This window comes from Rhinoderma darwinii, chromosome 10 (assembly GCF_050947455.1).
Source record: "Rhinoderma darwinii isolate aRhiDar2 chromosome 10, aRhiDar2.hap1, whole genome shotgun sequence".
Classification (NCBI taxonomy): domain Eukaryota; kingdom Metazoa; phylum Chordata; class Amphibia; order Anura; family Rhinodermatidae; genus Rhinoderma; species Rhinoderma darwinii.
In genome coordinates, this window is record NC_134696.1 from 4,067,149 (window position 1) to 4,080,460 (window position 13,312).

Below are 13,312 nucleotides of genomic sequence, written 5' to 3' on the forward strand. Positions count from 1 at the left end.
GCATGCAGGGATTGGATGAGGAGGTGATGTGATGTCACTATGGATATGACAGTTTCCGGCAGTGATTGGATGAGGAGGTCATGTGATGTCACTATGGATATGTCCCTATTGAATTGATTGGAGGAGGCAGTTGTGTGATGTCACTATGGATATGACACCGTTTCCTGCAGTGATTGGATGAGAAGGTCATGTGATGTCACTATGGATATGTCCCTATTGAATTGATTGGAGGAGGCAGTTGTGTGATGTCACTATGGATATGACACTGTTTCCTGCAGTGAGTGGATGAGGAGGTCATGTGATGTCACTATGGATATGTCCCTATTGAATTGATTGGAGGAGGCAGTTGTGTGATGTCACTATGGATATGACACCGTTTCCTGCAGTGATTGGATGAGAAGGTCATGTGATGTCACTATGGATATGTCCCTATTGAATTGATTGGAGGAGGCAGTTGTGTGATGTCACTATGGATATGACACTGTTTCCTGCAGTGAGTGGATGAGGAGGTCATGTGATGTCACTATGGATATGTCCCTATTGAATTGATTGGAGGAGGCAGTTGTGTGATGTCACTATGGATATGACACCGTTTCCTGCAGTGATTGGATGAGAAGGTCATGTGATGTCACTATGGATATGTCCCTATTGAATTGATTGGAGGAGGCAGTTGTGTGATGTCACTATGGATATGACACTGTTTCCTGCAGTGAGTGGATGAGGAGGTCATGTGATGTCACTATGGATATGTCCCTATTGAATTGATTGGAGGAGGCAGTTGTGTGATGTCACTATGGATATGACACCGTTTCCTGCAGTGATTGGATGAGAAGGTCATGTGATGTCACTATGGATATGTCCCTATTGAATTGATTGGAGGAGGCAGTTGTGTGATGTCACTATGGATATGACACTGTTTCCTGCAGTGAGTGGATGAGGAGGTCATGTGATGTCACTATGGATATGTCCCTATTGAATTGATTGGAGGAGGCAGTTGTGTGATGTCACTATGGATATGACACCGTTTCCTGCAGTGATTGGATGAGAAGGTCATGTGATGTCACTATGGATATGTCCCTATTGAATTGATTGGAGGAGGCAGTTGTGTGATGTCACTATGGATATGACACTGTTTCCTGCAGTGAGTGGATGAGGAGGTCATGTGATGTCACTATGGATATGTCCCTATTGAATTGATTGGAGGAGGCAGTTGTGTGATGTCACTATGGATATGACACAGTTTCCTGCAGTGATTGGATGAGAAGGTCATGTGATGTCACTATGGATATGTCCCTATTGAATTGATTGGAGGAGGCAGTTGTGTGATGTCACTATGGATATGACACTGTTTCCTGCAGTGAGTGGATGAGGAGGTCATGTGATGTCACTATGGATATGTCCCTATTGAATTGATTGGAGGAGGCAGTTGTGTGATGTCACTATGGATATGACACCGTTTCCTGCAGTGATTGGATGAGAAGGTCATGTGATGTCACTATGGATATGTCCCTATTGAATTGATTGGAGGAGGCAGTTGTGTGATGTCACTATGGATATGACACTGTTTCCTGCAGTGAGTGGATGAGGAGGTCATGTGATGTCACTATGGATATGTCCCTATTGAATTGATTGGAGGAGGCAGTTGTGTGATGTCACTATGGATATGACACCGTTTCCTGCAGTGATTGGATGAGAAGGTCATGTGATGTCACTATGGATATGTCCCTATTGAATTGATTGGAGGAGGCAGTTGTGTGATGTCACTATGGATATGACACTGTTTCCTGCAGTGAGTGGATGAGGAGGTCATGTGATGTCACTATGGATATGTCCCTATTGAATTGATTGGAGGAGGCAGTTGTGTGATGTCACTATGGATATGACACCGTTTCCTGCAGTGATTGGATGAGAAGGTCATGTGATGTCACTATGGATATGTCCCTATTGAATTGATTGGAGGAGGCAGTTGTGTGATGTCACTATGGATATGACACCGTTTCCTGCAGTGATTGGATGAGAAGGTCATGTGATGTCACTATGGATATGTCCCTATTGAATTGATTGGAGGAGGCAGTTGTGTGATGTCACTATGGATATGACACTGTTTCCTGCAGTGAGTGGATGAGGAGGTCATGTGATGTCACTATGGATATGTCCCTATTGAATTGATTGGAGGAGGCAGTTGTGTGATGTCACTATGGATATGACACCGTTTCCTGCAGTGATTGGATGAGAAGGTCATGTGATGTCACTATGGATATGTCCCTATTGAATTGATTGGAGGAGGCAGTTGTGTGATGTCACTATGGATATGACACTGTTTCCTGCAGTGAGTGGATGAGGAGGTCATGTGATGTCACTATGGATATGTCCCTATTGAATTGATTGGAGGAGGCAGTTGTGTGATGTCACTATGGATATGACACCGTTTCCTGCAGTGATTGGATGAGAAGGTCATGTGATGTCACTATGGATATGTCCCTATTGAATTGATTGGAGGAGGCAGTTGTGTGATGTCACTATGGATATGACACCGTTTCCTGCAGTGATTGGATGAGAAGGTCATGTGATGTCACTATGGATATGTCCCTATTGAATTGATTGGAGGAGGCAGTTGTGTGATGTCACTATGGATATGACACTGTTTCCTGCAGTGAGTGGATGAGGAGGTCAACTGCGGATTAAATAGAGATAGGTGGCAGGTGTAGAGTCCTTTTAATATTATTTTATTTTCAGACAGTAAGTATGCCAATTATTTTATGGTTTTATATTACTTAAAGGTTTCCAGCTTTAGTTCAAAATTTCTAAATCCCAGAAATCCAAAATATAATAATAATTAAAACAACATCAATAATAAAATAATAATAAAATAATATAATAATAATAATAATAAAAAAAAAAAAATTGAGCATTAATAATAAAATAATAATTATACAATTATATAAATAATAACATCAATAATAAAATAATAATAATAAAATAATAAATAATAATAAAAAAATAAATAATAATAAAATAATAAATAATAATAATAATTACAATAATAAAATATAAATATTTTGAATATGTTGGCCAAATTGAAGTCATGATGTCACAGATTATCAGTAATTATTAGGGTATGTTCACACGGCTTATTTTCAGCAGTTTTTCAATCTCTAAATCCTCCTGAAAAACTGGTGAAAATACGGGCGCTGAACGCCTCCAAACAACTGTCCATTGATTTCAATGGGAAAAACGGCGTTTCGTTCCCACGTAGGAATTTTTTTACGCCCCGTCTTTAAAAATAGGGCATTAAAAAAACGCCCTGTAAAAAAGAACTGCATGTCACTTCTTGAGCCGTTTTTGGAGCCGCTTTTCATTGTCTCAATAGAAAAACAGATCCAAAAATGTCCGTCAGAAACACATAAAAAAACGGCTGATGCATAAAAAACGGCTGAAAACCAGAGGCTGTTTTCCCTTGAAGCTCCGTATTTTACAGCCGTTATTTGTTAAGCGTGTGAACAGAGCCTTAATGGCAGCTGCAGGACATTTACACGCAGTGTTTACCGGTCGGAATTAGTCGGCTGCCATGAAAAAAAACGAACATGCAACAATCCCTTCATTCGTTCCACCAGAACACAGGTTTAGTCACATGACGGAGGACGGCGCCCTGAACAGATAACATTCCGCTCCATGAAGACGGCGACTTGCTCAGAATTGACCCGGTGACCCCAGCGTGTCAGGCGGCCATGATCACAATGGAGGATCCTGCCGAAGCTTCTCATTTACATTACAATGCGCTGGGAATGGGACAATCAGTTGTTTTCCCTCCACTTACAAGTTATAATTTGTGCCAACTGTTTCATGTCACGGCTGAAGACTGAGACGATGGATATTAGTGCGAGCGGCGCCGGCGGTGGGTCCGGCCGCGATTATACTAGTAATAATACAGCAATACATTATAGAGTATATACGTACTACCGGTATATTCATAAACTCATAGTAGATCTGTATAACTAGGAATAAACCTGTTGATGGATTCGGCTGTAATCACACAGGCAGTTTTTTTTATGCAGTTTTTTTTAACAAAACATCGCCGTGGATCCATAAGGGAGGAGAGGCGGCCGGTCCTGCTTGTTCTTTTCCTTGTTTTATGGATCCACGATTGGCTATAGCCTAAAAAAAACGCATCAAAAACTGCATGTGTGAATGAGGTCTTACGTCAGTTTTTAATGTCGCGTTTTTGGGGCGCGTTTGGTGGGGCTAAAACAATGTGGCCACGGTACAGGGAAGTACGAGCATTCCTGCCTTTACAGAGATTTTGGTTTGTGGCGCTATGTAGTGTTTTTGGGATCAGTGGTGTTTTTCGCAAAATGCAGCACGCTCTGGATATGGCGGTTTTCTAACGTTTTTCTTTATCAAAAACGTATGTAAAAAAAAACATCCTCAGGCTCCACACACACGTTACTTAATTTATTGGCGAAAAACGCAGGTCATTTTGCGGGTAAAATGCGTAATTGATATTGTGAATCTTTGCATGAGGTTTTAGATGCAGATTTTTACATTTTTTTTATTTTTTTTAACATATAGAATAATGTATAAGACAAATTCCAGCGTGAATGAGATGAAATTGTGTAAATCCAATCTTTGATTTTGCGGCCATTTCATTTTGAATAAAACCGCTTCTTCCGCTGCGGAGAAATGACATTTTATTCCGACAAAAAGGAGAATATTTTTTTTTTATTGGTAAAACACAATATGGCGTTCGTCTGATCCCGCGGGGGGGGGGGGGGGGGGCACGGAGAACAAGACCGTTACTGCTTTTGTGAAATTTGTAAGAAAATAACTCGTGTTACAAACCGGGAGAAAGCCATTATTTACAGGGCAAAAAAAATAAAAAAAAAAAATAAAAATAAAAAAATAAAACAGGAAACTGCTGGGACTGGCGCTGCTTTCAATGAGCCGTTTACAATATGGCCGCTCCGGGCCGCGTCCAGCAACTCTTAATTGTTAATGCATTTTGCATTAACCCTGGGAGATCGCGGCTCCTGCCGGCTCAGGATTAAAAAATGATTTCCAGCGTGTTGCTAAAATGGCTGCAGCTCAGCGGGGCGCCGTTACCTTCCGAGTCCAGCGCTGGGACTTAAATGGCAATTTAAAATTAGGCCATTAACAATTTGCGGCAATTACGAGGCTTTTTCAATAATATTATTTTACGTTTTGAATTAACTATCAGAATGAGATTAGATACAAACACTCTGAGACGTATCCGAGCCTGAGCAGCGGACACCTTGTTGCTGTGCTTTATGGCAGGTATATAGACACACATACATGCTGGTTATATATCTGACCCGGTGGCTGCAGAGGGGGAGGGGGGCTTACGGCAGCGACCAGTTTATTGATTGTTGGCCGGAAGATTCCAAACCTTTTTAAGCTCATATCATCTATTTCTGGACGTAGCTCATGATAAAGTGGAGCTCCGCCTTTGTCTCAGAAAAGATATATTCTGTTACTCCATGGAAACCGTCAACGAGTTGCTGTTGACTGATCTGTAAGGCCTGATTTACACGAGCGTGTGCGTTTTTTCCCCCGAATTACGTCCGAAAAATGCGGCTCGATAGCGCTGACAAACATCTGCCCATTGAACGCAATGGGCAGACGTTTGTCTGTTCACACGAGGCGTATATTTACGCGCCGCTGTCAAATGACGGCGCGTAAATAGACGCCCGCGTCAAAGAAGTGACCTGTCACCTCTTTGGCCGTAATTGGAGCCGTTATTCATTGACTCCAAAGAAAAGCAGCGCTAATTACGTCCGTAATGGACGCGGTGTTCAAGCGCCTGCACATGCCGTTACGGCTGAAATGACGGGGCTGTTTTCTCCTGAAAACATCCCCGTAATTTCAGCCGTTACGGACGCTGTCGTGTGAACATACCCTGACAGCTCCGTGTGTCATCAGTGTATGATGCGCGGCTGCGTGATTTTCGCGCAGCCGCCATCATTATGACACTCCGTTTGGATGTTTGTAGCACGTGGTGCTTTTCTGTTTACATTCATCCTTTTGACAGCTGTTGCGCGAATCACGCAGTTCGCACGGAAGTGCTTCCGTGCAACCTGCGTGGTTTTCACGCACCCATTGACTTCAATGGGTGCGTGATGCGCGAAAAACGCAGAAATATAGGACATGTCGTGAGTTTTACGCAGTGGACTCACGCTGCGCAAAACACACGGACTGTCTGCACGGCCACATAGAGTAATATAGGTCCGTGCGACGCGTGTGAAAAGCACGCGCGTATATTATGCTCGTGTAAATCAGGCCTAAGGGTATGTTCACACGAGGGCGTCCGTAACGGCTGAAATTACGGGGATGTTTTCAGGAGAAAACATCCCCGTAATTTCAGCCGTACCGGCATGTGCAGGCGCTTGAACGCCGCGTCCATTACGGACGTAATTGGCGCTGCTTTTCTTTGGAGTCAATGAATAACGGCTCCAATTACGCCCCAAGAAGTGACAGGTCACTTCTTTGACGCGGGCGTCTATTTACGCCCCATCATTTGACAGCGGCGCGTAAATTACGCCTTGTGTGAACAGACAAACGTCTGCCCATTGCTTTCAATGGTCAGATGTTTGTCAACGCTATCGAGCCGTAATTTCGGACGTAATTAGTGTGTGTGAACATAGCCTAACACATAAATATCCAGTGCATGGATCTGGTATTTGTAGGTTACTTGGACTCTTTGGATACGCATATTTTAGGGAGATTAGGTATTCTTGTGTTATCCTTAAAGGGGTATTCCCCTTATAGATATTTATAGCATATCCACTGGGACCCGCACCTACTTCCAGAATGGGGGTGGCCACTCTCTCCATTCGTTTGGAGTTACGAAAACAGCCGAACATATCCCACCTCTCCAATCCTTCTTTGCCTGGATGCGGCAGATGGCGGACGCGGGCCAGGGGTCAGGGGACTCACATTCTGGAGATAAGTGCATGTCCTATTCCTGGGGCCCTGCACCTATCAGGCATTTATGGCCTATACTTTAGGAATGATCCATCAACAGCAGCTACCCTACTTGCTGATGGTTTCCTGGTTTTTCACTGCATATAGGAAATACAAACTGAAACAATTCCCTTATCTGAGATATATTTTTATTTTGTAGTTAGTAAGCGGCTCGTACATGTTTGGATCACGTCCAGCCATCACAACGCTTCAACGCTTCCAGACCCCAATGCTTCGTTGCAGATTCTGACTTTCATCCTTGGAGAGACTTCTGTCAAGGCGAGAGGAACGACAACCTTCCTATTGGAGGAGGGGATGTAAGAACAGGTCTGAGCACATTTCCGGCTTCACGTTTGTCACGTTTTTGGCTTTGTAGGTGGCGCTATAATCTAACAAGAAGTTCTGCCACCTTATTGATTTCCGGAGTGACGTTCCCGCATCACGGTGCCGTACAACATGTGACGCACGACTTATAGGATATGGAGGGCGTTCAGCGCGGCCACCGCCATCTTCTCTTTCTGATGTCTGACCTGCAGATCTTCTAGTAATTTCATCTGTGGGAACAGAGGGTCGGAACTCATCGCTCGCTTCTGCGGGACGTCCGCTTTTTCCTCGTTGGACACTTTGGGTAAAGGCAGCGGCCGAGGGACGTTCTTGGAGTATTCCAGACTCTTTAATGAGACAAATACACAACGACAGGATGAACTTTGGTTGGATTTATATATGTGCCCCCTTTTAATTGTGGGGGATATGACATTACCTGCGATTTATTAAAAAACTCACATTCCCAAAATCTTTTCGCCAATAGAGGGGGGGGGGGGGTGACCAATTCCCAAAATGTAAAATTTCTAATCAGCCGGAAGGATTCTCTCAGCTCCACTTATAATGCACGAGTTTGTGATAGGCTGCGAGCGCAGAAGTAGCGGCGTCTGCAGGTATCACGTCCATGACGGACCTCCCCTGATTAGGACCTGCGGCTGGAAGACTCAGACATGGCGGCTCCGGTCACATCCTGCCGAATATTGATACTCTGCAGTCATAGAAACACTTCTAGAAGGAAACAGTGGCCAAAATGTGTCAAATATTAAAGGAACTGTCCAAACGTTACATAATAGTCCTCCGCCCCTCCCCCTTCTGCGTAGGGACCAGTGATGATCAGGCTGAAAATTGCAGAACACACATGTAGCATTATATAGATTTTTTATTTTACCCAGGTCCCATGATGCATTGTTTTTATAGCATTTTATAACTCTTTCCTACTGTGGGAGGAGCTTAGGGGTCACATGCACCTGACAACTATGTAGGGAAGTGATATAAGAAGGTGGAGTCTGACACCTATCTGCTAGCATGGGAAAGTAGGTGTCATGCAGATAACAACCACAAGCTGCTACAATGTAGAAACCATACTGTTGGAGTGACTATAGGGGGCGCAGAGACTTTACAGCGTGTAGGGTATGGCGCATATAAACTCTATCAGCGGTTTCCTGTATTGGTTGGGATGTGCCTGATGTGAAATGACGGTTAAATGGCTGCAGCCGCCAATCATAGGATTCTTCTTTGTGGATTTTGGAAATTCAAGTTATTGCAATAAATAAAAAGAATAATAATAAAAAAAATTAGAATATAATAAATAATAATATAATTATATAAAAAAAAAAAAGAATAATAACAAACGTTTCCTTTCTTCTGGTGAAAAGCTCATTTGCTAAATAATATGAAAAAATAAATAAAAGAAAAATACAAATAATAATAATAGTAAAAATAATACAAATAAACAAAAATAATAAAATTTGAATAGTAATAAAAATATAATAATAATAATAATAAGACACGATCAGGAATAATCATCTGAACAGCTGGATTATGGATTTTACGTCCACACTTTGTCGCACCTTTTGCCTTGTGCTTTTATTCTTGTCGTTGGGCGTGACTTGTATTTCTCGAGCCTTCACCGGTTTGCTGCGGTTCCGCTCGTGGGTCACTTTGGCGTATTCCTTTTGTTGTTTTAGCTGTTCTTTCTGGATAGAGAGAATGTAAAGAAGGTGAATAGCGATAAATCCGCTGACAAGAATATGACAACATCCAATCCAGATTACACCAAAACCTTATCTGACTCCTCGTGTAATTCATGTCCCCACAGTTCTGTGCTATTAGGACATATCGATATTTAGAGGTGACCGGGCGTGGTCTCCGTTATAGTCCTCGGGAGACAGAAATAGCCGAAAATGCTGACTGTTTCCAGGAGGATGGTATATAGTATATAGTGCCGGAGGTCGGTATATAAAGGCGGAGGTTGGTATATAGTGGTGGAGGTTGGTATACAGAGGTGGAGGTCGGTATATAGTGCCGAAGCATGGTATATAGTGGCGGAGGTTGGTATACAGAGGTGGAGGTCGGTATATAGTGCCGGAGCATGGTATATAGTGGCGGAGGTTGGTATATAGTGCCGGAGGTCGGTATATACAGGCGGAGGTTGGTATATAGTGGTGGAGGTTGGTATATAGTGGTGGAGGTCGGTATATAGTGCCGGAGCATGGTATATAGAGGCGGAGGTCGGTATATACAGGCGGAGGTTGGTATATAGTGGTGGAGGTTGGTATACAGAGGTGGAGGTCGGTATATAGTGCCGGAGGATGGTATATAGAGGCGGAGGTCGGTATATACAGGCGGAGGTTGGTATATAGTGCCAGAGGTCAGTATATAGTGGCGGAGGTCGGTATATAGTGGCGGAGGTCGGTATATAGTGGTGGAGGTTGGTATATAGTGGCGGAGGTCGGTATATAGTGGCGGAGGTCGGTATATAGTGGCGGAGGTCGGTATATAGTGGCGGAGGTAGGTATATAGTGGCGGAGGTCGGTATATACAGGCGGAGGTTGGTATATAGTGCCGGAGGTCGGTATATAGTGGCGGAGGTCGGTATATAGTGGCGGAGGTTGGTATATAATGGTGGAGGTTGGTATATAGTGGCGGAGGTCGGTATATACAGGCGGAGGTTGGTATATAGTGGTGGAGGTTGGTATATAGTGGCGGAGGTTGGTATATAGTGCCGGAGGTCGGTATATAGAGGCGGAGGTCGGTATATACAGGCGGAGGTTGGTATATAGTGGTGGAGGTTGGTATATAGTGGTGGAGGTTGGTATATAGTGGTGGAGGTTGGTATATAGTGCCGGAGGTCGGTATATAGAGGCGGAGGTCGGTATATACAGGCGGAGGTTGGTATATAGTGGTGGAGGTTGGTATACAGAGGTGGAGGTCGGTATATAGTGCCGGAGCATGGTATATAGTGGTGGAGGTTGGTATATAGTGGCGGAGGTTGGTATATAGAGGCGGAGGTTGGTATATAGAGGTGGAGGTTGGTATATAGAGGTGGAGGTCGGTATATAGTGCCGGAGCATGGTATATAGTGCCGGAGGTCGGTATATAGAGGCGGAGGTCGGTATATACAGGCGGAGGTTGGTATATAGTGGTGGAGGTTGGTATACAGAGGTGGAGGTCGGTATATAGTGCCGGAGCATGGTATATAGTGGTGGAGGTCGGTATATAGTGGCGGAGGTCGGTATATAGTGCCGGAGGTCGGTATATAGTGCCGGAGGTTGGTATATAGTGCCGGAGGTCGGTATATAGTGGTGGAGGTTGGTGTATAGTGGTGGAGGTCGGTATATAGTGCCGGAGGTTGGTATATAGTGGTGGAGGTTGGTATATAGTGGTGGAGGTCGGTATATAGTGCCGGAGGTCGGTATATAGTGCCGGAGGTCGGTATATAGTGCCGGAGGTTGGTATATAGTGGTGGAGGTTGGTATATAGTGGTGGAGGTTGGTATATAGTGGTGGAGGTCGGTATATAGTGCCGGAGGTTGGTATATAGTGGTGGAGGTTGGTATATAGTGGTGGAGGTCGGTATATAGTGTTGGAGGTCGGTATATAGTGCCGGAGGTCGGTATATAGTGCCGGAGGTCGGTATATAGTGGTGGAGGTTGGTATATAGTGGTGGAGGTTGGTATATAGTGGTGGAGGTCGGTATATAGTGCCGGAGGTTGGTATATAGTGGTGGAGGTCGGTATATAGTGCCGGAGGTCGGTATATAGTGCCGGAGGTCGGTATATAGTGCCGGAGGTTGGTATATAGTGGTGGTGGTTAATATATGGTGTTCCGCTTGCAGCAACGCTCTTTTCTCACCTTTTCTGCGCTGATTGCGTGCGTGGGTCCGAGGCCTCCTAACTTCACCTCTTGATTGAGAAAACTTTTTAACCTCTAGAATAAATCCAGGAAATCACTGATTATTCCCAAAATCAAATCCCCTCTGAAATACATGCAATATAATACTATGGAACATTATCAATGTAATACCTCTTCATTGCGATAGGTGGCGCTGTGTCATTCTTCATGACGGGTGTGTCAGGTGTATTGTGTCCTTTATAATATTATTACTGTATCACTTAATATTTACAACGTTGTATCATCATATATATATATATATATACAGTATAATCTCCAAGGACGATGTGCTGCTGAGCTGTGTATCTAATCCTATCATGTGTGATACTGTCTGCTGAGCTGTGTATCTAATCCTATCATGTGTGATACTGTCTGCTGAGCCTGTGTATCTAATCCTATCACGTGTGATACTGTCTGCTGAGCTGTCTATCTAATCCTATCATGTGTGATACTGTCTGCTGAGCCACTGTATCTAATCCTATCATGTGTGATACTGTCTGCTGAGCTGTGTATCTAATCCTATCATGTGTGATACTGTCTGCTGAGCTGTGTATCTAATCCTATCATGTGTGATACTGTCTGCTGAGCTGTGTATCTAATCCCATCTTGTGTGATACTGTCTGATGAGCCGCTGTATCTAATCTTATCATGTGTGATACAATCTGCTGAGCCATTGTATCTAAACCTATCATATATTATACTGTCTGCTGAGCCACTGTATCTAATCCTATCATGTGTGATACTGTCTGCTGAGCTGTGTATCTAATCCTATCATGTGTGATGCTGTCTGCTGAGCTGTGTATCTAATCCTATCATGTGTGATACTGCCTGCTGAGCTGTGTATCTAATCCTATCATGTGTGATACTGTCTGCTGAGCTGTGTATCTAATCCTATCATGTGTGATACTGCCTGCTGAGCTGTGTATCTAATCCTATCATGTGTGATACTGTCTGCTGAGCTGTGTATCTAATCCTATCATGTGTGATACTGCCTGCTGAGCTGTGTATCTAATCCTATCATGTGTGATACTGTCTGCTGAGCCACTGTATCTAATCCTATTATGTGTGATACTGTCTGCTGAGCTGTGTATCTAATCCTATCATGTGTGATACTGTCTGTTGAGCCAATGTATCTAATCCTATCATGTGTGATACTGTATGCTGAGCTGTGTATCTAATCCCATCATGTGTGATACTGTCTGCTGAGACACTGTATCCAATCCTATCATGTGTGATACTGTCTGCTGAGCTGTGTATCTAATCCTATCCTGTGTGATACTGTCTGCTGAGCCACTGTATCTAATCCTATCATGTGTGATACTGTCTGCTGAGCTGTGTATCTAATCCTATCATGTGTGATACTGTCTGCTGAGCCACTGTATCTAATCCTATCATGTGTGATACTGTCTGCTGAGCCACTGTATCTAATCCTATCATGTGTGATACTGTCTGCTGAGCTGTGTATCTAATCCTATCATGTGTGATACTGTCTGCTGAGCTGTGTATCTAATCCTATCATGTGTGATACTGTCTGCTGAGCTGTATCTAATCCTGCGGTTGATGATGAGACACTACATAGATATACTACTAGATGACTTTCCTGTTCTGCGGCGGCTGCTCTTACAATTCGGGGTGGGGGCTGCTCTGGGTATCGCTGGCAGCTGTAATAACACCCCAGGCAGGAACACTCAATAACACACATTAATGTAAGTCAATAATCTGCAGCGAGGGGCGGCCCGGCATGCGGAGAATTACAGAGCGGCCAGAATTTCATTTTCTCGCCAGTGTTTAGTGATATTCTGCTGATAACTGCGAGCAGCAGATCTATCCTTCAGTCAGATCTGATAATACAAGGCACAAAATTACATTTATATACGAAGTTTCCCATCAGATCCCTTCTATAATCCTAAGGACAAAAGTTTGTACTTTAATTCCTCACCATTTCCAAGATCTCTGCTTGCTGTAAGTGAATTGTAACATTCTTATTTATATCTAGAATATATATACTTCAATGCATCAGTGTAGTTAAGTGCTATCAGTCTGGAGTCCGGTTCAGGAGAGGGACTTGTGCTGCTGCTAAAGATGGTCTACACTGATACACTGTTACAAGCCCATCAGCT

The 13,312-nt window shown here is 43.6% G+C and overlaps 1 protein-coding gene across 3 annotated transcripts in view; it reads right to left on the reverse strand.

Moving 5' to 3' along the window:
* Positions 1-7,120: 7,120 nt before the first annotated feature.
* Positions 7,121-13,312, reverse strand: part of JHY (junctional cadherin complex regulator) — a 53,872-nt gene continuing 47,680 nt past the window's right edge. The window contains exons 6-9 of one of the 3 annotated variants that reach the window (XR_012850924.1): positions 11,154-11,228; positions 8,871-8,996; positions 7,388-7,649; positions 7,121-7,278 (exon numbers count right to left, since the gene is read on the reverse strand). Coding sequence is in view for 1 of the 3 variants with exons in the window: in XM_075840620.1 (XP_075696735.1) it covers positions 7,449-7,649; positions 8,871-8,996; positions 11,154-11,228 (402 nt within the window). In the remaining 2 variants the exon portion in view is untranslated. Of the gene's footprint in view, positions 7,650-7,761; positions 8,029-8,870; positions 8,997-11,153; positions 11,229-13,312 lie in introns of all 3 variants that reach the window. The other 2 variants (XR_012850925.1, XM_075840620.1) reach the window with 2 other exon arrangements.